The sequence below is a fragment of the Diadema setosum genome, chromosome 3 (genome assembly GCF_964275005.1).
Source record: "Diadema setosum chromosome 3, eeDiaSeto1, whole genome shotgun sequence".
Taxonomy (NCBI): Eukaryota; Metazoa; Echinodermata; class Echinoidea; order Diadematoida; family Diadematidae; genus Diadema; species Diadema setosum.
Genome location: NC_092687.1, coordinates 47,675,425 through 47,697,494, shown reverse-complemented (window position 1 = coordinate 47,697,494; position 22,070 = coordinate 47,675,425). Strand labels below are relative to the sequence as shown.

Genomic DNA, 22,070 nt, shown 5'->3' with positions numbered 1-22,070 from the left:
GGTGAACTCGACCCACCCCCGTCACTACATTGGAAGGTCCCCTAGAAATCTCATCAGGTAAAGTGTATATTAGCTAAAATTACTGCAGGTTTGATCTGCTAGTTCAATGTGTGTAATTGATTTAATTTAATTCAACATGTTCAATTATTAAAGTACACAGTAATTATGACAGGCCAGACGCAGAATGTTCGGGCTGTGTAAAACCACGTATCTAAAGTTATCTCAAAGTGAGGTTCTCCTCATTTTAAGAACAATTCCTAAAAAGAATATGTATATTTGAAAAAATGAATTTAAATCTAAAGAATCAGGAACTAATAACTTGCCATAGATCTACTCCACTACATCTTGTTTAGTGACATGCTAAAATTCAGATCTAGATCATGCCATTGACATTCAAATTGATATTTTTGTTCTTAAAGTTTCAGTTGCAATGTGCATGCGCTTGTAAATGTCACTTCCATGCCTAATTAATAAATTTTCAGTGTTGAGGTTTGCCAGCCTGACCAAGGGTAAACTGACCCTGATTCATTACAGATATAATTATAGGCACTGAATAAAAAGCGGCTTTACCCAGTACATGCATGTTTATTAATACGCAAATCAAAACTTTCTAAACAAGATGAGAAAAAAAAATGACTAGGGCATGATCTACATGGCAAAAAATTACTCGCTGAACCAGATTCACTGGAGTAGACTCCCACTATACATATTACAACTTACTCATTAATATCTATACCTAAATACTATATTAAACCAAACTCTCTGTTGGCGCATAAGTTATAGTTCAGAATACTTTACTTTTTAAAGACTGTCTATAGATCTTTATTTTTCTTCAGTGGAATTTGTATTTGTGTATTTTTCATGTTTTTTTTTGTGTGTGTATTTATATGTATTTGTGTGTAATTCAGGGCGCGAACCCGCCATGATAGTTTTACTTGAATAACTCGATTATTGATGATCGTAGATGGCGCAATAACATAACATGACGGAGCTGATGCCAAACATCGGGACAGGAAAGAACCATATTAAAAATGTCAATTTTTACCCTGCATTCGAGTTTAAAGGTATTAGTTTCATGAGATTATACAATTTACATCATTCACGCATTAAAAAAATGAAAAATTCCTTCCAGCATAAGTTAGAAATGCTGTCATGTATTTTAATTTTTTGCATCGGGACATGGGGTTTTGGGGGGGGGGGGTCTGGATATAAGACTAATGAAATTCCTAAAAAAAGAAGAAGATAATTTCACAATTGCACTATATAATTTTATTTAATACATGTTCAAGACTATAAATACAGAAAATTCAAAGTTAAATGCTCAATATCTGATGAATTGTATTAGACGGAACTATAGGAACACGAAAATATACACTTTCAGAATATTGACCCCGCAATTCCCGCAACGAAACTTGAAACCCGAGGACCAGGGCCGCCGCGCACTGAAATGCACACAACGCTATGAACACGGTCCCGGACCACCGCAGATAAGTTTGCGAGTACGGAATCGCTAGGCAAAATGCGCCAGGAAAAAAATACGAGAACGACGACACGAAAGAGGAAAGGGATACAGAGCACGAGAAAGATAAAAGAGAATATATATGACAACCGAAAAAAAAAACCCAGCACTCGCGCTAATCCCAGGCCGCTATAAAGACAGACAACCTGAAAAGAACGAATAAGCAATGCGGGGCAACCCAGCTGTAGGAGAATGTACGAACGAAAAGTGACACACGAAACCCGTAGAGTGGAAATCACGGCACACGGTAACATAAATATTAACAAAATTGTTTGATGCAAACGAATAAAACGGACCGTCCGGGAATCCCCAAGTTCGACGCAACCGGTGTGGCTCAAGAGCCGACTACACCAGTGTTGTGTTCACTGACCGCACGACCATACCCCAGACACGGGTCAGTAATCACATATTTATGCACTAGCGATGACTCGCTAGTGTTGTGGCTAAAGCGGTGGGCAACCTTTCCACTCAGAAACTACTAAAATACACTACCTTACTTACAACCTGCTATAATAAAACTAACTACACTACTGTTACAGCTATTACTGAGCTCACCTGCGTTACCTCGAGGTTCTTGCCTAGCTTAAGCTGTAGATGGCTGACGATTGGAGATGAGAGTCGAAGTAGCACGTCAGACTTGATAACCATTCTTCCAATCAGCGCCTTCGCTGTCCAATCAGCAGACAGAACTGTAGCCCCCCAATTTGCATAAATCCCACCCCAACTGACCCATTAACTAAATAGGGGTGTTCAGCCCTACAACCAAAAGATGAACCCAATTTACCACTACACACATCTAAAATTTGATCACAAAGAATTATAGCACATTTTCAGCTATGATGTATGTAATAATATTAAAAGATGTTCACTTTACAATGTTTACCTACAAATGTTGTAGAAATAGCCTCCTACAACTGCAGTTGGATTTCCGTGTGAGAAAAACTCATCTGTGGATTTTGCAGTGCGTCTGTTTTCTATTTTTTCTTAGGAAAAAAATTTCTGATCCTGTCCCGGATCTGTTGAGTCGTTTTGTTTTTGAGACACGCTACCGCTCTGTGATTCTGATCCATCTTCTCCCTAATTATTTGGTTTTGGGGCATGATCGACTTCGTGATATAATCAGCAAAAATTTCTTGAATCATGTCGAGTTGTTCCAGGGTGTACGAAGATCGACGTCCATTGCTGGCTGTGACCTGTACATGTGAGTAAAATGTTTGCAATCCTGTGGTGAGTCATTTGATATTTTCCATAGAAAATTCAAGATTGAGTCACACAGGTCCCCAGGACGTCACCAAGAAGGAAAGTGTATTTTCCTACTGTCTATGTAATGCACAGGAAAATGGAATAGTTACACAACTGTCTGTGTGGATGAAATGAGAATAGAAGAAAGAAAGTAACAAAGAATTGTGTGTGCTCACAAAGACGCATAATGAGCCATAGGATTACTTTTGTTCTCAGTATTAGAATAATTCGCACAACAACACCATTACGGTAAGTCTTCTCTCTATATTCCTGGTACAATTACCACCACTACCCCAAATGGCAGTCAACACTTTATTATGGTATAAACGTTATTGAACTAGAATACAGATGCAATCTAACCAAACCTTTGTACACTGTAGCATGCATTTGTAGATTGGAATTATGCTATACTTGTATTTCAAATTATCTTATAACTCCAATCAACCAACTATAATGTACATTTATTAGTTTGCATCTACGAAAACAACTTTACACAACTTGCAGATAGACATAGCATGCAATGCTTAATCCTCATTAGCCAAGGCTGGTGCTTCTGGCCTACTCGTTTCGACTGTCCTTATTTAACTAGTTGGATGTTCCCCCTGACCTCTCAGTAGTAACTAGCATGAACTATGATTTTCTTGATGCATCGGAAGCCCTTCTTCATTTTTCTGATCTTCCGGATGACCTCGTCCTCCCCATCGCTGTCCCCACTGTTTGTAACAACGTAATATGGCTGTTTCTGAGTACAACATGATACTAACTGTACAAGCTGGCGCTACTTGATGTGCTTTGCACGATCACAGTCATTATCAGATCCAAACAGCTCAAGTTCTGCTTCCTACGCTCCTTCATCTCTGAATTCTTCTGGCTCTCATTCCCTTTGGGTGTGATGTCACATGTAGCTGCTGTTGCTGCTACTGTCTAGTCCATATCTTTCTCCTTCTTTTCTGTCACTGGTGTGTTCTCTGTTTCTGTTGGCTTCTTCTGTGTGTACTGGGTGAGTGCTGTTGATTTCTTTTGTGCTGTTTTGGCTTGAATCTCTGTCGATTTCTTTGTCTGTGTTGTTTCAGTTGATTTCGTCTTTAGTGCTGTCTCTGTTGATTGCTTCGTCTTTATCGTTTATGTCGATATCTTCTTTTGCGTTACAAAGTTTGGAGACGCCTTGCTATTTAAATTAAGATATTCCACCTGCTCCTTCTGTGTGGCTTGCTTCTCCTTGTAATGGCTCAGCATCAAAACTCTTACCTACACCTCCTTACTACAGATGCAGCCCTTCATGTAGTCTGACCACTCCTTGATTTATGTGATACATGTAGCTTTGCAAGTTTGGAGGGACTTAATGTGCTAGCTTTGTTCATGAGTATTACACTGTACACAACAATAACACAGATTTGTAAACATTAATTTAAAGCACTTGCATACCATTCTTTTGAAACTACAAAGATTTAAGGGTATCCTATACTAATTTTAAATTAGATTTCCCTTGCATAAATATATTTAATGTACAGTCTATTTTACAGTTTGTACAGATAAGAACTAGATCAAATATTGGTACGATGGACTGATGTGTGGATACTCGTCCTATGGCTCATGATGAAAGAACCTGTGTGAGCACCTTTCTTTCCTGAAGTAACTCTTTGCCATCCACATGCATGAACCACTCGGTTTCAACCACCAGATGACTCAGTATCAGTACTGCCTGTCGTGGTTTCTTGATTCAGATCTGGATGACACCATCTTCGTCTTCTCTCTCCACCTCCATATTTTTGGCCATTTGAGATGAGCAACGGTTGCAGCAACTGACGCTGGAGATGATTCAAATCAATTCAGTTCAATTCCAATCAATTCACTTTTGGTTTTATTATAAAAACACCAAATAAAAGTCTGAAGACTAACCGTATTTGGTTTACATCAAACGTGATAACAAAATGAATTCTTTACAGCAAAGCTTTACAGCAGGGAAACTCACAGAAAAAATATCAAGCAAACTTACACTGTACACAACAACTGATTGATATTGACCTCCGCCATCGAAAAAACACTTGTCTCTTTACATTAAAATTAGAATTTCATAACACTGATTCTAACAACAAAAAGAAGGCATTAAAAGGAGGTAAATTGCACATACTCTCACACACAATGTACATGTAATAAAAGTCATTTATAAGAATGCAAATGTGATAAGATTCATTATTGTAATTCACACATTAAAACTCTTTAGATAATTTCAAATAAGTAAATAAATAACTTAGCATTGGAGTAAAATACCATCTACCTAGGTCGCTGGCATAGCTGATGAAAGCTCTGGTAGCGGTATGTCATAGGATTGCCTGCGATCCAAGGTTGGAAATGTCCAACATAATAAACGCAGTCCATTATTTATAAATCAAACATTGGGATCAGTGGAAAACTGCAGAACAAAAAAAAAAAAGAAAAAAGAGAGAGACTCCACAAGCAGAGCTAAACATAACTTGTCTATACTAGGGTCTAGATTGAGGGTCTATGTAAACCGAGTACAGTGCAGTAGAGTTTCAAAAGTCAAACTCATCACTGACATGGATGCATGGAAATATGGTCACTTTTTGACATCGGAAATTTACTTTTCTATTCTTTGTGAGAGCCACCAAAAAAATCCATGATAGATATTGCCTGTTGGTTTTCTATTCAAAATCCATATCATCATCAGAAGGATTCACCAGTGGAATAAAGTCCCAGCTGGCAACTTCATCAGGGTTGTGACTGTGCGAATGCCATTTCTTGCGTTGGTAGCCCGTTCCTTGTGTGGGGCATACTTTGGGCATTCTGTGCACTCACAATTTTTCCATCCTGTGTTCTTCCTCAGCTCTGTGTTTGGTTGTGCAAATTACAAACATATCTGACCCATGTCCATTTCTAGTTGATTGAATGAGATTATTCTGTTCTTTGAATATTCTGAAGTATTGTTGTGTAGCGGATGTTTCGCTACTTGGGATCGTTAATATTTTGAGAGGTACACACAGTAGAAATGAGTGGCGACACATTTCAGTTAAGTTTCCATGTGCACTTTATTTGAGAGGCGTTTCAGTGCGATCCTCTCTCTTAGAGCGTCAGAATCCAAGTCTTCTTGATGTCGCCATCCAGATCACGGTCATCATCATTGTTAATAGGTGGAGGTTCAAGTCGTCGGTCGTCAATCAGTCGTCATTTGCAAAGGCCATGTCACCACAAAGTTTGTTGTCTAAATAATTGTTGAAGTCCATCGCCTGATTCGTCAGCACTGCAGTTTCGAAGTCGACGAAAAATCTGTTATAGTCACATTTTAACAATTTTCAGGTCGCATGCTGCCACGGTCCTATTAATGCTCGGCCTGCATGGTCTGGTGAAAGTCTCCTTCCAAAAGCGATGTCGAGTTGTAATGATGAGGTATTCCGATATAGGATCGATATAAGGTTCTCCACCATGTAATGTAACGGGTGGTGTTACATTGTACATTTGGAATGTTATTATGAAGCAGAAATGAAGGAGCTCAGGTACAGTTTTGGTACATTTCATCGAGGCAAAGTGTTTATTCACAATCGTTCAGAAATATGATGAAGTTCAATGACAAGTTAAATGATGAGTATGTACATCAGAGTAAAATGTAGAAGTACCAAGATGCAGGAGAGAGAGCAATATCAAGTAGAGGTTGACTCTCTGATGTCGAAATCATGATCTCCCTTTGGGCCTTGGAAAGAACATCAAACTTGGAAATGTTCAATGGGTGATGGGTGAGAATTTTGGTAAGACAACCAATCAAAAAGGGATAACTAAAAAGAGTGACCAAAGGGGTTGTCCTAAGGGGTGATGTTTGACCAATTAAAAGAGGGGGATTCTTTTGTGGAGGAGGAAGTATTATAAGATAAGGGGCAGACAAAGAGTCTGGTGGTTCACAAGGTGTGTGTATATAATCTTTGGGTAATTAAAGCAGGGACAAAGAAGGGTTGTTACAAGGGTGATTAAATGACTCCTTGATGTAAACATCAAACAAGGGTAATTAACGACAGGAAATTAATACTAAATAATCTTGGTGTTATATTCTGAGGTGAGTTTACAAAAACAAGGGAATTTAAGTTGAGTTGTTAATGAACAGGAAGTTATCCCCAAAATATCCTAATTATACATTATAGTATGTTGAATAATTATGAACATGTGTTCCCAGGTTGAGGAGAAAAATGTTAATGGATGTATGAAACTGTCAGTCCAGCTGGAAGATATCTGGTATTAAGAGGGGCGTGTTCTCTTTTGTAATGTGACACTTGTGGCCTGAATGATTCAGTGTGATGAATAATCTCCACCTTGAACTCATCCTCATATTTGTTGGATGGTGCATGCTTCCCCTTCGGACTCCAGTAGTGCACACTACTACATTGCCAGAGGGAACCATACATACAGATTTTATCTTTCAGGAAAATACGTTGGCCACACTTGACTGGCCATCAACTTCCATGTAATTGTTGTTTTTGTTCTCTAAGATTTCTTGTTTGTACATCTTTGTTTACTTTAAAAGTCACATTGCTGACAAGCCAATTCTGTCTATAGTCATAGGGCAACTCGCAGAATTCATTCCATATGCATTGCCGCTCAGCAGATTATGCCCATACCTCTGTCTTATGTCTCTCCAAGTATATAAGCTCTTGTCATCTTTATGGGCATCGGCATACGTATTTGTGAAGTCGCGGATCTGTTGAACAATGGATAAAGTAGAATACTAAAAATCAAGAGCAGTCGAAAATTTCTGGATCCGCTGCCTTGTGCTGGCTGGAAGTTGTGGACCAGTGCAGTGTTCATGTGCAAAAGGAGGAGAGTTGTACTTGCTGGTATCTTCAGCAAAGTCTCTCCTAAGTGTGCTGATGGCTTCCACATCCGTACACCATGCCATGTCCAGCATGTTCAGTGTTGCATAATAAAATATTTACCAACATCACAATAATTTTTTTACACTATTGGAGTGCCACAACTCACTGTCACCATCTCGTAGTCCCTGTTTGGCACATTGCGTTGTGAATTAAATTTGACTAAGAATCAACTCATGGGTTAAATATCCCATGGATGTTTAAACCCAACGTAGATCTAGGCATGGAGTTACGAGTATCTTCATGATCTTGGTTGATTTATTAACATCGCAATAATTTGTACGCTATTGATATTTACAAGTCACTACAGCAAGGCACTCTTGTCTCCCGTCCTTCTGCTCCTCGCTGCTCTTTCCTCTTCTTCCTGGGTACATATCATGATCTTCTGTCGATGGTTGACACTGTCAGATGCCATGCCATGTCCAACCTGGATCGTGGAGCTAGACACACCTTGAAGAATGGCTCTAGGAGGACCTTGACCTGCACAGGGTCAGCTGACTCCTCTTGTGTCCACTGATGCAGGTGTTCTCCATGCACTTTTCATCGATGAAAAGCACTGCCGCCAATCACCTGACTAGCTCACAGTTCCTCAGAATGCAGTTGGGTGAGGAGGTCTTCTGTTACTCCCATTAGTCCATCAGGACCTGCAGTGGTGGCCCCTCGCTTGTTGACTGCTGCAGGTAGCGCGTGTCTGGCCTTGATGACCGAAAAGATGATGTTGAGACAGATGATGGGGAGGGCTGGGGAGTGCTGTTGCTCAAAGGAGTTAGTTGAGATGTATTGTGCGGAATCAGGGCTTATGTCACTGCCTGCATCGTTCTTGAAACTGTCGGAATGCTGATATTTTGACTTTCTGCCCTATCAGACATTAATTCACTTGTAGCATACAATAGTAGCCAAGGGCGCATAGCACTTGGATGCTTGGGTCAAGAGTGTTGGATCTTTTTGTTGGCTTCTGTAGGATCATCTTTGACAATGTCTATGATTCACAGTACCCCTCCTCTACTGGACCTGTAGTTTTTTATCGTCTCATTGTCGTCATAAGTAGTCGAGGGGATTCGTTCTGTTGCGGAACACCTGCTGCCTTCTCAAATTTCGTCTGGCAGCCTCTTGCTCTTGTAGCTGTAAAATGGCATCCATCTTCATTTTGTTTTACTCGTAGTGTGACATTTTAATAAACTCCCTCTCATTATCAAACAGGAGTCATTATGGACTATGCTGTGCTCTATGGTCTGGGGAACTATAGTCGCCATCTATGTGATCACATGTGTAAGGAATAATTATAGTAATAATGATTATGATAGGAATACAATGAAATATAATATATGATATATGTAATATATAAGATATGATATAAAATATATGATATATAATATATAATATATAATATATGATATATTATAATATATGATATATTATAATATATGATATGTAGCTTCATAGCATACTTGGCAACATTTTTGGCAATATCAAGACATTCAACAATGTATAAATTGCAAGTAGATACATGTATATGATGGGTATTTGTAACATACAGACATGTATCATACAATAAAAAATCAGACACATATCATAACTAAACTTAGTAATATACTTACCTGTTGAGCAGACGTGTGAGTTTACTTGGGTGTCTTGTGGTTGTCTTGTGGCGGGATGAAAGTGCTCATGTGATATATTGGGTGGGAAGGTGTGTGTGCGGTGGTGCATGTCAGGCAGGAGTAGGGTAGGGTCAGATGGTTTAAAGAATAAGATATACTGTGCAGAAATTTCATACCTAAACGGACATTTGAATTGCCTAATGTGATATCTTATCCTGTCCTGAGCACTTATTCAGCGGTATGGATATTTGAACTACCTACATGAAATTACATTTGTCTCGGTGGACATTTGACCTGGAAAACCTGTGAGTAACCACATTGCAAATGGCAGTGGATAATTGATTGATAAACATCATAGAACTAGAATACAGATCATGCAATCTAACCAAACCCTTGTAAACTGTAGCATTCACTTGGAAATCAAAGTAATGCTATACTTCTACATTTAAAATTATTCTGTAACTCCAATCAACCAATTATAATGTACATGTCTGTTTTCATGTATGAAAACAACTTTACACAACTTGCAGATAGACATAGCATGCAATGCTTAATCCTCATTAGCCACGGCCGGTGCTTCTGGCCTGCTAGTTTCAACTATCCTTTTAACTAGTTCGATGTTCCCCCTGACCTCTCATAGTAACTAGTGTGAACTGTTATTTTTGTGATGCGTCAGAAGCCCTTCTTCATTCTTCTGATCTTCAGGATCACCTGGTCCTCTCCCCATCGCTGTCTCACTGTGTTTCTGCGACAACATAATATGGCCGTTTCTCAGTGGTACTGCAGGTGCTGCATGAGCTGGCACTACTTGATGTGCTTGCTCGATCCCAGTCATTATCGGAGCCAAACAGCTCAAGTTGTGCTTCCATACACTCCTTCATCTGTGAATTCTTCTGGTTCTCCTCCCTTTTGGATGTGATTTCACTTTAAGTTGCTGCCGCTGTAACGGTCAAGTCTCTATCTTTATTCTTCATTTCTGTCACTGTGGTGTTCTGTGTTCCTGTTGGCTTCTTCTGTGTGTACTGGTTGGGTGCTGTAGGTTTCATTTGTGTTTCAGCTTGAATCACTGTTGAACCCGTCGTGTTGTTTCAGTTGATTTCTTCTTCAGGGGCTGTCTCTGTTGACCGCTTCGTCTTTGTCGTTTCTGTTGATTTCTTCTTTTGTGTTGTCTTTGTTGACTACCTCAAAATTCTCACCTCTTCTTTTTTACCACAGACACGGCACTTCATAGTCTGACCACTCCTTGATTTATGTGATAGCTTTGTGTTATCTTGCTTTGCCTTTGTCGTTTCTGTTATTTTCTTCTTTTGCAACTAATTTAATACAAATTTTGGAGATGCTTTGCTATAGTTGAGGTATTCTACTTCTCATAATGGTTCAACATCAAACCTCTCATCTCTTCCTCCTTACCACAGACGCGGCACTTCATAGTCTGACCGCTCCTTGATTTATGTGAAAGCTTTGCAAGTTAGAAGAGACTTAATTTGTCTTAATTTGACTTAATAAGATCTATCAATAACTATTTGGGTTAGGGTATTACTGTTTTGCTCACAGATTTTCGTTCTCGAGCGGGAGGCTGCAACTTCCCCGACTCTCCTCATCACGTTCTGCTGGGGGACGGGCGGTGGTTCATCGTCTTCTCTGGAGCTTGGGGCTGGGGCTGGGGCTGGGGGTGCCTCTTCTGTCTCTGGGTGGTCCTGGCCAAGGGCGTCAAAGGCGCGGTGGAGGCATCTGGGGAAGTCTGAAGGCACGACCCAAACCCTGAAGAACGGGTAGTCTTCATGGTCAACTGGGCGTGGTAGAAGCAGTCCTGCTTCGACGAGCTTCGTGCATGTTGTTTCCACTATGATGCCTGCAAAGGATTACCAAAAATAAACAACACAATAATTAATATGACATTTTAGTATGAAAATTTAAGGTTACATGTAATAAGAAATCAAAAATAAAACATAACGATTAATCTGTAGAAATCACAAATCACCATCAAGTGCGCCAGATGCCATTATTACTATTTATTTACTCCTTGTGGCTCTTTGTCTGGACTTTGCGGCTTTTTGCAGCCACTTTGCGGCTCTTTGCGGTCACTTTGCGGCTCTTTGCTGTCACTTTGCGCTTCTTTGCCATTCTTTGCAGTCAGTTTGCGGTTCTTTGCGGTTCTTTGCGGTTCTTTGCGGTGATTAGTAGGATCATGCAGAAGTTATATTAAATCTCGACTAACCTAGTCGATCCCGGAATTCACGCCAAGATAAGCAAGGATGCCAAGTAGCTGGTTTGTGGCGCCTCATTCTCTCTCCGTGTGCCAGAAGTGTGAGGCACACAATGGTGTCATACTCTCTTGAAACCACTGAGTCATTGTCTGCCATCTTCTTCAAAATCTCCATGATTTGTTGTGTCTACAGGTCTCCAAGTTTGAGGCTTTGCATAGTCATGGGAAGAGCGACTCTTATGACTCTGGATAAGTCATTTCCTGGGCAGGGTATATGGGCAATGTTTTGAGAAAGGGCTGGGTATTAAGGAGGGATGAGGTCCAAGTTTCCCAGCATCACAGCAACAGAATTCTTTATGAGATCTTTCACATGACTGTGGGATATCGTCTCATACACCTTCTTGATGACCAGTTTCTTTATACATGTAGCTTTTACATAGTACTAGGCTATACAACCTGTGAACAGTGTGATCGAACACTGCTAGCTGTGTGCATGCCTTCATACCTTGATATGAGAAAGGCTGTCTCTTAATTGGAGCAGTACATGATGAGGAGACTGTGGTATACTTCAAGCTGCCTTGTGTGCAGTGGGGTATTTCCATTTATTAGGGGTCCAATAGTTTGACAATGGGTCAAAATTTCAGAATGGCTCAAGACAATTTTTACTGCATTTTCTGTTGAAGAAGTACCTACATATGATAAAAAATAGACTTGCACATATTTGACTGGCATGATAAGGAAACAAGTAGACGTGAACCCTGATTCCCCACAAAAATTAACCGCATAACCGGGACACCAAAATCAGAACAATACCATCAAAAAAACTAGTAAGCTTGTTGGTATGAGGTTTTTGGATAATACATTTTTTAATATGCCTCCGCCACGAAGTGGTGCCGGAGGCATTATGTTTTCGGGTTGTCCGTCCGCCCTTCCGTCCGTCCGTCCATAATGAATTTTGTTGCAAGCGTAACTAAAAAACCTTTTTGAGTTATCCTAATGAAACTTGTCATGTATACAGATGTGTATTAGGGGGTGAAGTTGTGCCTATCAACTTTGGGGTGCACATGCTCAAGGTCAAATGTCAAAAGGTCAAGGTCAAATACATAAAATTTCACCATTTCCTCCATATCTATGCATTGCCTGAAGATATTTTCTTGAAACTTTCGTGTATGCATGTATTACCCAATTAAGATTCTCTGGTGAAAGTTTGGGGTCATGAGGTCAAAGGTCAAAAGGTCAAGTAGAAATATTAAAATTTCACTTTTTTCTCTGTACCTTGGAAATTGTTCAAGGTATCTTCATGGAACATAGTATATGTACATGTACTGACTGGCGGTGATTATTTAGAGAATTTAGGGTGCATGGGGTCAAAGGTCAGGGGTCAAAGGTCAAGGGCAACACTTCAAAATTTTACTATTTCCCTCATATTTATGCAATGCCAGCAGGATTATTTTGTTTTTACTCTTGGTGTATGCATGTACAATGTATAACCCAATAGAGATTCTCTGTTGAGAATGTGCTGAACTGTTTCTTCCGTATCTAGGAAATGGTTCAAGTTATTTTGAAACTTACATATTTTTGCATGTTCTGTCCGACGGTGATTATCCTAATATGATTTCTAGGGTCAAAGGCCAGATGAAAATGGCAACAATTTACTATTCAATACAGAAATTACACTTTTTCTCCATACCTTGAAAATTACTCAGTGCATAAACTTATGAGTGGATCAAAGTCAAGTTAAAGTCCTTAAATCTCCAAATACATGCTCTCCTATCCATCCAATTAAACCAAGGTCAAGGAAGGTGAACATTCAACACATTTGTGACAAACTTGTCATTTTAATATTTTGCCAATTTTGTGAAAATATTATCACACATTGTCCAAATGTACTATAGACCTATCAAGAGAACCATGCTTTAGGCATACCAGTCGCCATAGCAACATTTCTAGTAATTCATGTATTGATGGTACTGGACCATGATAAAAGTGTTTCAATGTAATACCACACTCCATAGAAAAACAAAAACAAAAACAAACTCTGATATTTTACAGACTTTTGAAATTTGAACAAAATGTATTTTAAATGCAACAAACTCTCGGAACATCAAAAAGCACAAACTAAAACTTTTTTTGTGCTTTACTTCAACACTTGAAATCACAAAACCATATATGGTCTGAATAAATGTGCCAAAACCCAGAACTTTGTATGCTATGAACATCTAAACTTGGAATGTCCCATGTAACTGGGACACCAAATAATTTGGTGTCCCAGTTACATACCAAAGGTTTATATACTACTATAGTACAGTTTTCTTAATTTTGTAAATCTTTCTATGCATCAGGATGTAAAAACAAGTGTCACTCACAGTCAGGCGCGCCGGAAGCAGTTTTTGGATTTGGGGGGGGGGGGGGGGGGGGGCAAATATTGGAGGGGGCTCACGATAGACCATGTTACACAATACCTGTATACACATACACACACATACACACACATACGTGTGCACGCATTATAAGTGGTGACAGTGCATAAAAACTATTCAAGTGGTGACTGAGTCAGATAACAAATTTATTGTTAGCATGTTGTAAAGAATGCTGAATAATTTGCAATAATTCAAGCAGGCATTCATACTAAGACTACAAGGTCAGAATGTTGTATCCGGGGAGTGCTTTTTATACAGGAACAATATGGGTAGTTTAGGACTGAGATGGACACAAGGAGCTATTTCTGGGTACTGAGAATACTGTGGCTCTAAGAACTTTCATGAAATTTACATTCTGGTGACAAGGGAGGGGTAAAAGTACTTCATCGAGTAAGACTCCCAAATAGAGTTATAATCATCTGCACTGGCTTTCTACCAAACATCTATCAAACATTCTGGTGACAAGGGAGGGGTAAAAGTACTTCATCGAGTAAGACTCCCAAATAGAGTTATAATCATCTGCACTGGCTTTCTACCAAACATCTATCAAACATTCTGGTGACAAGGGAGGGGTAATGTACTTCATCGAGTAAGACTCTCAAATAGAGCTATAATAATTTGTAGTGGCTCAATGTACCACAAAAAAAAAAAGAAATCAATCAATGTTGCAATTTGTATAGCGCCTTTTCCAATGGATACAAAGCACTTTGAGATGTCATCCCTGATTCAGCTATGAACCTTAACAATTTGGATGAAATTATCATAGATTTCCCTAAATTGTAAGAACTTGACAATGCAAAGGCAGCCAAGCAGATTGGTGAGCTAGTATTAAAGAGGTTTGTAATACATCTACATGTATACAGAAGATTTACCAAAAAAAAATCTATTTGATCTAATTGATTTTTAAAGAAACATAATTTAGGTGTTGGGTGTAAAAATTAAAAGCAAATTTAAAGGTAGCATGCTCTACCAAACAAATATAGTCAAGAGAGTCAAGTAATAAACAAGAAACAATTGATTTCTTTTATGTCATGTTGTTCCTTTTTTTAATCCACTAAACAATGATTGACAGACAAATGATAACCTACTGAAGCTTCAAATAAAGTTTTTAATGTTTTATTAGAAATAAAGGCAAGGAAAATAAATACCAGATCACTGACAATATACATTCAAAACGATATTTTTACTTCTGAAAAGTGGCTGAACACTATCTGTATGTACTTATCAAAATTCTTTTCCATGCCATTTGAAAAAGAATCTGAATACACTGTCCTCACACTCCTCTCTTTGCCTTCCCTCGTGTCCTGTAAGAAATCCTCCAGCATATTGAGCCAAAAACTGTCCCTGTTGGATGTCTTCCACGGCAATTACTCCACGCCCTAGAATTGAATGTTTTATAGTATCCAGATTGTAATATATAATGCATTGTAAAACAAATTAAAAGTATAAAGTACTATTGCCTCTCCCTTTCCCCAAAGAATGACTGAAGGTCCCCATCTCAACAGAGCGTTTAAAAAAAAAGATTAACCAAACTTTAAACAACTTACAATCTAATGGCAATAAATTCAATTCGATCTGAAGTAATGTATTCTTTTGCAATTCAGTGTAGGCACAGTGTGCCTAATCAAGAACATTCATGATCAAAAGACACGAGAGCATAAATAAACACAGAGCACTCAGATTCCTACTTCATAACCTGAGTTTTATGGTGACATTTTGTAACTGATGACCAGGGTGAGCATTCAACTTACTTTACATGGAAATTTCATTTCCTCTTCTGAAAAAGCTTTTGTCACTTTGGATAGGACAATCAATCAATGCTGAGGTAAGTTGCTGCGATGTGCCTATTCATATGAATTTTAGAACCCCGATTTCTTTCACCTAATTTGAAGCTTTTAATCAGCCGGGGTCAGCTGTACGCGCATACACTAACCGACTAAGCGTACAATGTCCGATCAGCTGTGCGGTTGACTCTGAGTGGATCTGATTGGATCGCGTCAGGTCCGCGACCGTTCTATTTAGAGTAAGGGGGTGACACGTACGGAGCTCGGTGCCTATTTACGTGGCAGGGACACGAAGGCGATTTATTTACCCGGTCACGCACTGACTGCATCGAAACTGTTTCTTTTGCAGCAGATTTTTTGGCTAAATTGCAGAATACCCCGGCAATCCTTCATTCCGAGCGTGTCTTCCATAGACACTGTGCTTTATTCCGTCAGCGTACGGCCATAGAAACACGTTATTAAGGGAAAGCACGCACAAGAGTGCTGGGGTATTCTGCAATTGCTCAGATTTTTTTTTTCTTCAGATATAAAAAAAAAAAATTCTATCACTTTTTACTTTTTTAAAGGCTAGGATAGGAAACGGCTGCCCTCGCCGTCTAATGTGGGGCATGAGCGTTCAGCTAACGTTAGCCGAGCCCGGGTCTGGCCCGCTAGACACAGCCGAGCGAACAGCGCTCGTGCTAACGTGTGCATGCATGTATACATGCATCTACTGCCCCCTATAAAGCTAACAAAATAGGTCCAGTTATGTTTTGTTGGTGGTTACAGGATGTTTAGATACTAGTATGTGATTAGATATGGTATTTTATATCGTAATTTCATGAGAGATTACGTCATATATGAGATCCCGCTAGTGCGCGCGCCACTCAATTCGTTAGTCGCCGCCATCTTGCTTACACGCGAATTTCTGTGCATCGGAAAATTCGCCGGAATTGCACTTGAAAATTCAAGTTTCGTTCAAGTTGGATTGACATAATAGCTAAAGTTACCTCAACGGGAGGTTTTGCCAGGTTTTTTATGGTTTTAACGATCATTCTTCAGCTGAACAATAACGGTATTTATGTCTTCAACCAACGTTCCAAACGTGGGCGGCGCAGCCGCACCACCGCTGCTGACAGCAGCTGCGTCCCCGGCAGCCACCGGCGGGGGTCGCGGAGACCAACACGCACAAGAGTGCAAGCAGAAAACTGCGACAGCCAAAGGTAAAACGCCTACTAGAGCCGGCAAGGTAGGTACTAGTAATAGTACTACTGCAACTACAAGCAGTGCTAACCCTAGTGGTAGTACCGGTGCAAACAAAACAGTGAAACCACCTGCCAAACTGGCTTCTAAAGTTTCAACTTTGGAGGATAGACTCGGCAAGCTTGAAGGCCAATTAGCTGTGGTTGTTCAATTTGTGGAGGCACAGTCGGCAAAGCAGACACCAGCCCGTGAAGGCGGTGGCAATGGAAAGAGTATCAGGACTCGTTCTGAATACTCCCCTTCAGACTCGGCAGATACTGACTGCCATTATGATGATGAATATGCGGCACCATTTTTGGGCCGAGATATGGATGAAAACTCAGTGATTATCCAACCAGGTCAAGGGGATCGTTGTCAGGATGACAAATTTGATATTGAAGAAGGCGAAGTTCCCCCTCCTGTAGTGGAAAAAGTTCCAAACATTGCAGCCAAATTTGCTGTGGCTGAGGAAGTTGGTCCCCCCATTGACCCAGAAATTGCTAAGTCTACAGCCTACCTTCTGACCCACCAGCTTGAGCCCAAAGTGGTAGATGAAACGATCACTAAATACCCCATTCCCAGCAACTGTGAGCTGGTGGATGTGCCGAAAGTCAACCAAAGAATCTGGAATGGGCTACCTGCCTTTTCAAAGACACGAGACCTCAAATTTCAGAGACTCCAAAAGAATCTCACGAGAGGCATCAATGCCTACATACATACAGTGTCGGCACAGAATATTACTGAACAGCAGCAAGATGCACTAGCACTTCTGTGCAGTGCGAACTTTGAGCTAAATTCCTTACGTAAGGAATTCATGAAACCAGACATTGGTTATCAATTCCAACATCTCTGCAAGCCCTCTACACCGGTCTCCAAATTCCTTTTCGGTGACAACCTGGGAAAGCAAATGAAAGACATTAGAGATGAACAAAAAGCAACTGAGGGTGTCCTCAGGAGTGAGCATAGCAGACAGTACAAAAAGCAGCGTTTCAGCCCATATGACTATGGCAGGAGTGCATATGGCAAGGGCAGGAGCAAGATTACATCAGGAAGCTCGAATTTGCCCCAACAGTACCGCGACGCGGGCTGGACTACATCTCGTGCAAGCACAAGTGATGTGACTAGGCCTACAGGTGCAAAAGGACCGTGGACTGGAGCTACCAGCCATGCTTTTTTAGGCCAGCGCCCCAAGGGGAGGGGGAAGCCGCCAGCTCCCCACACCTTCACACATCCCAGCCAGCACCAACCGCACTGCGGCAGCAAGCAAGGCTCAGGGATGAAGAGAGCACGATAACCTCCAGTTCAACTGACGAGGTAAATATAACATCCTTTTCTAGTGATCATGCAAAGCTATGTCATCATGATAATGTAGAACCTGTGGTAGGAGGTCGACTGAAGCAATTCTTCCCAAAGTGGCGCAAAATTACTTCAGACCCACATGTGCTAAATGCTGTAAGTGGTTACAGGCTTGAATTCAGTAAAGAGATGGGTGCACCATCTAGAACTAAACCCACTTACATTTTTCGATGTGATAAAGCCGAAGAGGCTGATATTGATCTTGAAATTTCTAAACTCCGTGACAAGGGAGTAATTGAACAGTGCCAGAGGGAAACTGGAGAATACGTGTCTAATATTTTTACACGGCCTAAAAAAGATGGGGTTACACGCGTTATCCTAGACCTGTCTGATCTCAACAAATATCTCCAGTACCAGCATTTTAGGATGGAAAATATCCATACTGCTATTGAACTCATTTCAGAAAATAGTTTCTTAGCTTCAGTCGACCTTCGGGACGCGTACTATACAGTACCTGTGCACCCAGCACACAGGAAGTTCTTAAAGTTCTCCTGGAAAAATCAACTTTGGCAATTCAAAGTACTGCCTAATGGCCTGAGCACGGCGCCAAGGTTGTTCACTAAACTACTGAAACCTGCATTCACATTACTGAGAGAGCAAGGGCATGTAGTAATTGGATACCTTGACGATATCCTCATTATTGGAGAAAGTGAGAATCAAACTTTGCAAACGGTTTTGGAAACCACTAGCATCCTTGCACAACTCGGGTTCTTGGTGCACCCAGATAAATCAGTACTATGCCCCACTCAAGAAATACAATTTCTTGGTTTCATTCTCAACACTCAGACCATGACAATTCGACTGCCTGATAACAAATCAGAGGAAATACAGTCTTTGTGCACTGAACTTATGCAAATAGCAAACCCCAGTGTCAGGCAGGTGGCTAGAATTATCGGGAAAATGGTAGCATCATTTCCCGCAGTCCAGTATGGACAGCTCTATTACAGGGCTTTAGAAAGGGACAAAATCAAAGCACTCAAAATGAATAAGGGGCATTTTGACAGAAAAATGAGCCTATCTTTGGAAGCAAAAGAAGAGCTGCAATGGTGGATAGACAATGTGCAGTCTGCTTTCTCACCATTACGACACCCTAAACCTATGCTCGAATTGTGCACGGATGCCAGTGGCAAAGGCTGGGGGGCATCTGATCATACCACCCATACAGGGGGTAGATGGAATGAAGACGAACTGCAAAAAGCCAGGGAGAATAAGATTAATTATCTGGAGACCCTGGCTGCTGGCATGGGACTCAAGTCCTTCTGTTCTAATTCACAAAACATTCATGTCTTGTTACGGCTAGATAACAGTACTGCTGTTGCGTACATTAATAACATGGGAGGCATTAAATCCCTTGACTGTGATCGGGCAGCCCGAGAGATTTGGCAGTGGTGCGAAACTCATAAAATTTGGGTCACAGCAGCACACTTGCCAGGAAAGCTGAATGTGGAGGCAGACCGCATGTCTAGAAAATTCAATGACCGCACAGAATGGATGCTTGACCGCACAGTTTTCCAAGAAATAACCTCACGTTTTGGGACACCAGAAATAGACCTATTTGCCTCCAGACTTAACAAGCAGGTAGAGAACTATGTCACATGGCTGCCCGACCCACATGCCAAGGCTGTTGATGCCTTTACTCTCGATTGGGGAAAGTGGTACTTTTATGCATTTCCTCCTTTCTGCTTAGTTGCTAAGTGCATTCAAAAAAATCAAATCTGATAATGCAGCTGGGATACTAGTAGTCCCAAAATGGCCAAGCCAGCCATGGTTTCCTCTCCTAAACAGGATGATGAATGAGGAACCACTTGTTATTCATAGGAGTGAATCCTTACTAACATTGCCAGTTTCTAACACTCCTCACCCACTTCACACTCAGATTGATCTTCTTGCTTGCAGGTTCTGTGCAACCCCTTCAGAGATGCGGGATTGAATGCACGGATAATTGCTGTAATGGCCTCTTCTTGGAGAAAAGGGACTAAAAAACAGTATGCAGTGTACATAAACAAATGGAAAGCATTTTGTGACAAGAAATGCAGCAACTACTTGTATTCAGATGTTCAAGCTGTCCTGGAATTCCTGAGTGACATTTTCTTCGAAAAAGGGGCAGGTTACAGTGTCATAAACTTAGCACGGAGTGCTCTATCTTCATTTGTGATACTTCGAGATACTATGTTTACAGTTGGAAACCATCCCTTTATCCAGAGGTTTATGAAGGGAGTTTTTCAGCTACGCCCACCCAAGCCTAGATACATGGAAACGTGGGACGTTAACCTTGTTTTCAATTTTCTTCGTTCTTGGTCCCCAGCGCACGTATTGGACCTGAAAAAATTGACGCTTAAATTGTGTGTGATTATTGCATTAATCTCAGCACAAAGGATTCAATCATTACACTACCTAAGCTTGGATGATATGGTGTTAAGAGAGAATGCAGCCACCTTTCACCTTCATGATCTCCTAAAACAGAGCAAGCCTGGAAATTACTCACACAGTGTCAAGCTCCAGGCATACCCACCAGACAGGAGACTTTGTGTGGTCAGGTACTTGCAGGAATACATCAGAAGGACCCACAGGATCAGAGCTAGTGAGCGGTACCTTTTTGTTAGCTACAAGAAACCGTATCACAGGGTATCCTCTCAAACAATCGCTCGCTGGATTAAGGAGGTTTTGGAGGCTGCGGGTATTGATACAGGGATCTACAAGGCGCATTCTACTCGGGCAGCGTCTACCTCCGCAGCCAATAAAGGAAATTTCCCAGTATCTAAGATACTTGCGCAAGCCGGTTGGGCCAACGAAAGAACCTTTCGCAAGTACTACAACAAGCCCTGTCCTGCTGAGAAAAATTTTGTAGAAACAATTATCAAAAAATAGACTGTGAAGCCCTAAGATTTGAGCAGACATGTCTTGAACTGCCTGAACTTGTGAACTCTTGGAGACACAATATCTATGCAGCATTCAGCCTGAATGAGAATGGCAATGGAACCTCTATCTAAGGTATGCTCCCTACCCCTTTTCGGGGGGTTTGCCTCGAGAATGTAACCACTGGCTTCGAAATCTCATATATGACGTAATCTCTCACGAAATTACGATATAAAATGGAAGATTAAACGAGAACTTACCGTTTGAAGTTTAATATTAATTTTATGAGTAATTGGAGGGTGAGATTACGTCCCACCTCACCCTCCCTCAATTTCAAACGGTAACTTAATCTCTCGTTATCTTCCTACATCAGTGGTCACATTCTTGCTTCTAATATTGAGTGGCGCGCGCACTAGCGGGATCTCATATATGACGTAATCTCACCCTCCAATTACTCATAAAATTAATATTAAACTTCAAACGGTAAGTTCTCGTTTAATCTTCCATTTTGTGGATATTATATTTCAAGTTTAGATACAAACAAAATAAATCATTTTTACAACGAACATGTTTACAAAAGACTGAATAGCTCAGTTGGTAGAGCACTGGACTGATAAACCGAGGTTTGCAGGTTCAAATCCCGCTTCAGATTTTTTTTTTTTTGTTCACTTTATGTATTCAAAAATGATTTTTCTCGGTTACTTTCTTTCTACTTTTATGGAATTTATTCCAAAAACTTATTGTGAGAACAGCTTTACAAAATGATCTGATCAAACCAGTCAGTCCATTGACCTGCAAATGACATGGAAATATTCATAATCTTTGGAGTTTTAGATGTTGTAATTCGTGTAGTCATTCTGTATATTGTCTCCATGAATCTTGGATTATTATATTGACATGTAATCTATGAATTAGAAATGAGAAATCTGGCTCAAATTGCTGCAATCTCATTTCAAATTTCTTACCCGTGTAAATAAACCTTACAATTCTCTGG

At 40.4% G+C, this 22,070-nt stretch overlaps 1 protein-coding gene across 1 annotated transcript; it reads left to right on the top strand.

The window, feature by feature from the left end:
- The first annotated feature begins 17,192 nt into the window (after positions 1 to 17,192).
- Positions 17,193 to 18,158, top strand: LOC140226458 (uncharacterized). The gene has a single exon (XM_072306922.1). The coding sequence runs from the start codon at positions 17,193 to 17,195 to the stop codon at positions 18,156 to 18,158; it is 966 nt and encodes a 321-aa protein (XP_072163023.1).
- Positions 18,159 to 22,070: the final 3,912 nt, after the last annotated feature.

Excerpts from the sequence above, each read along its gene's own strand:
- LOC140226458 (XM_072306922.1), top strand. The coding sequence starts at position 17,193 with ATGGATGAAAACTCAGTGATTATCCAACCAGGTCAAGGGGATCGTTGT.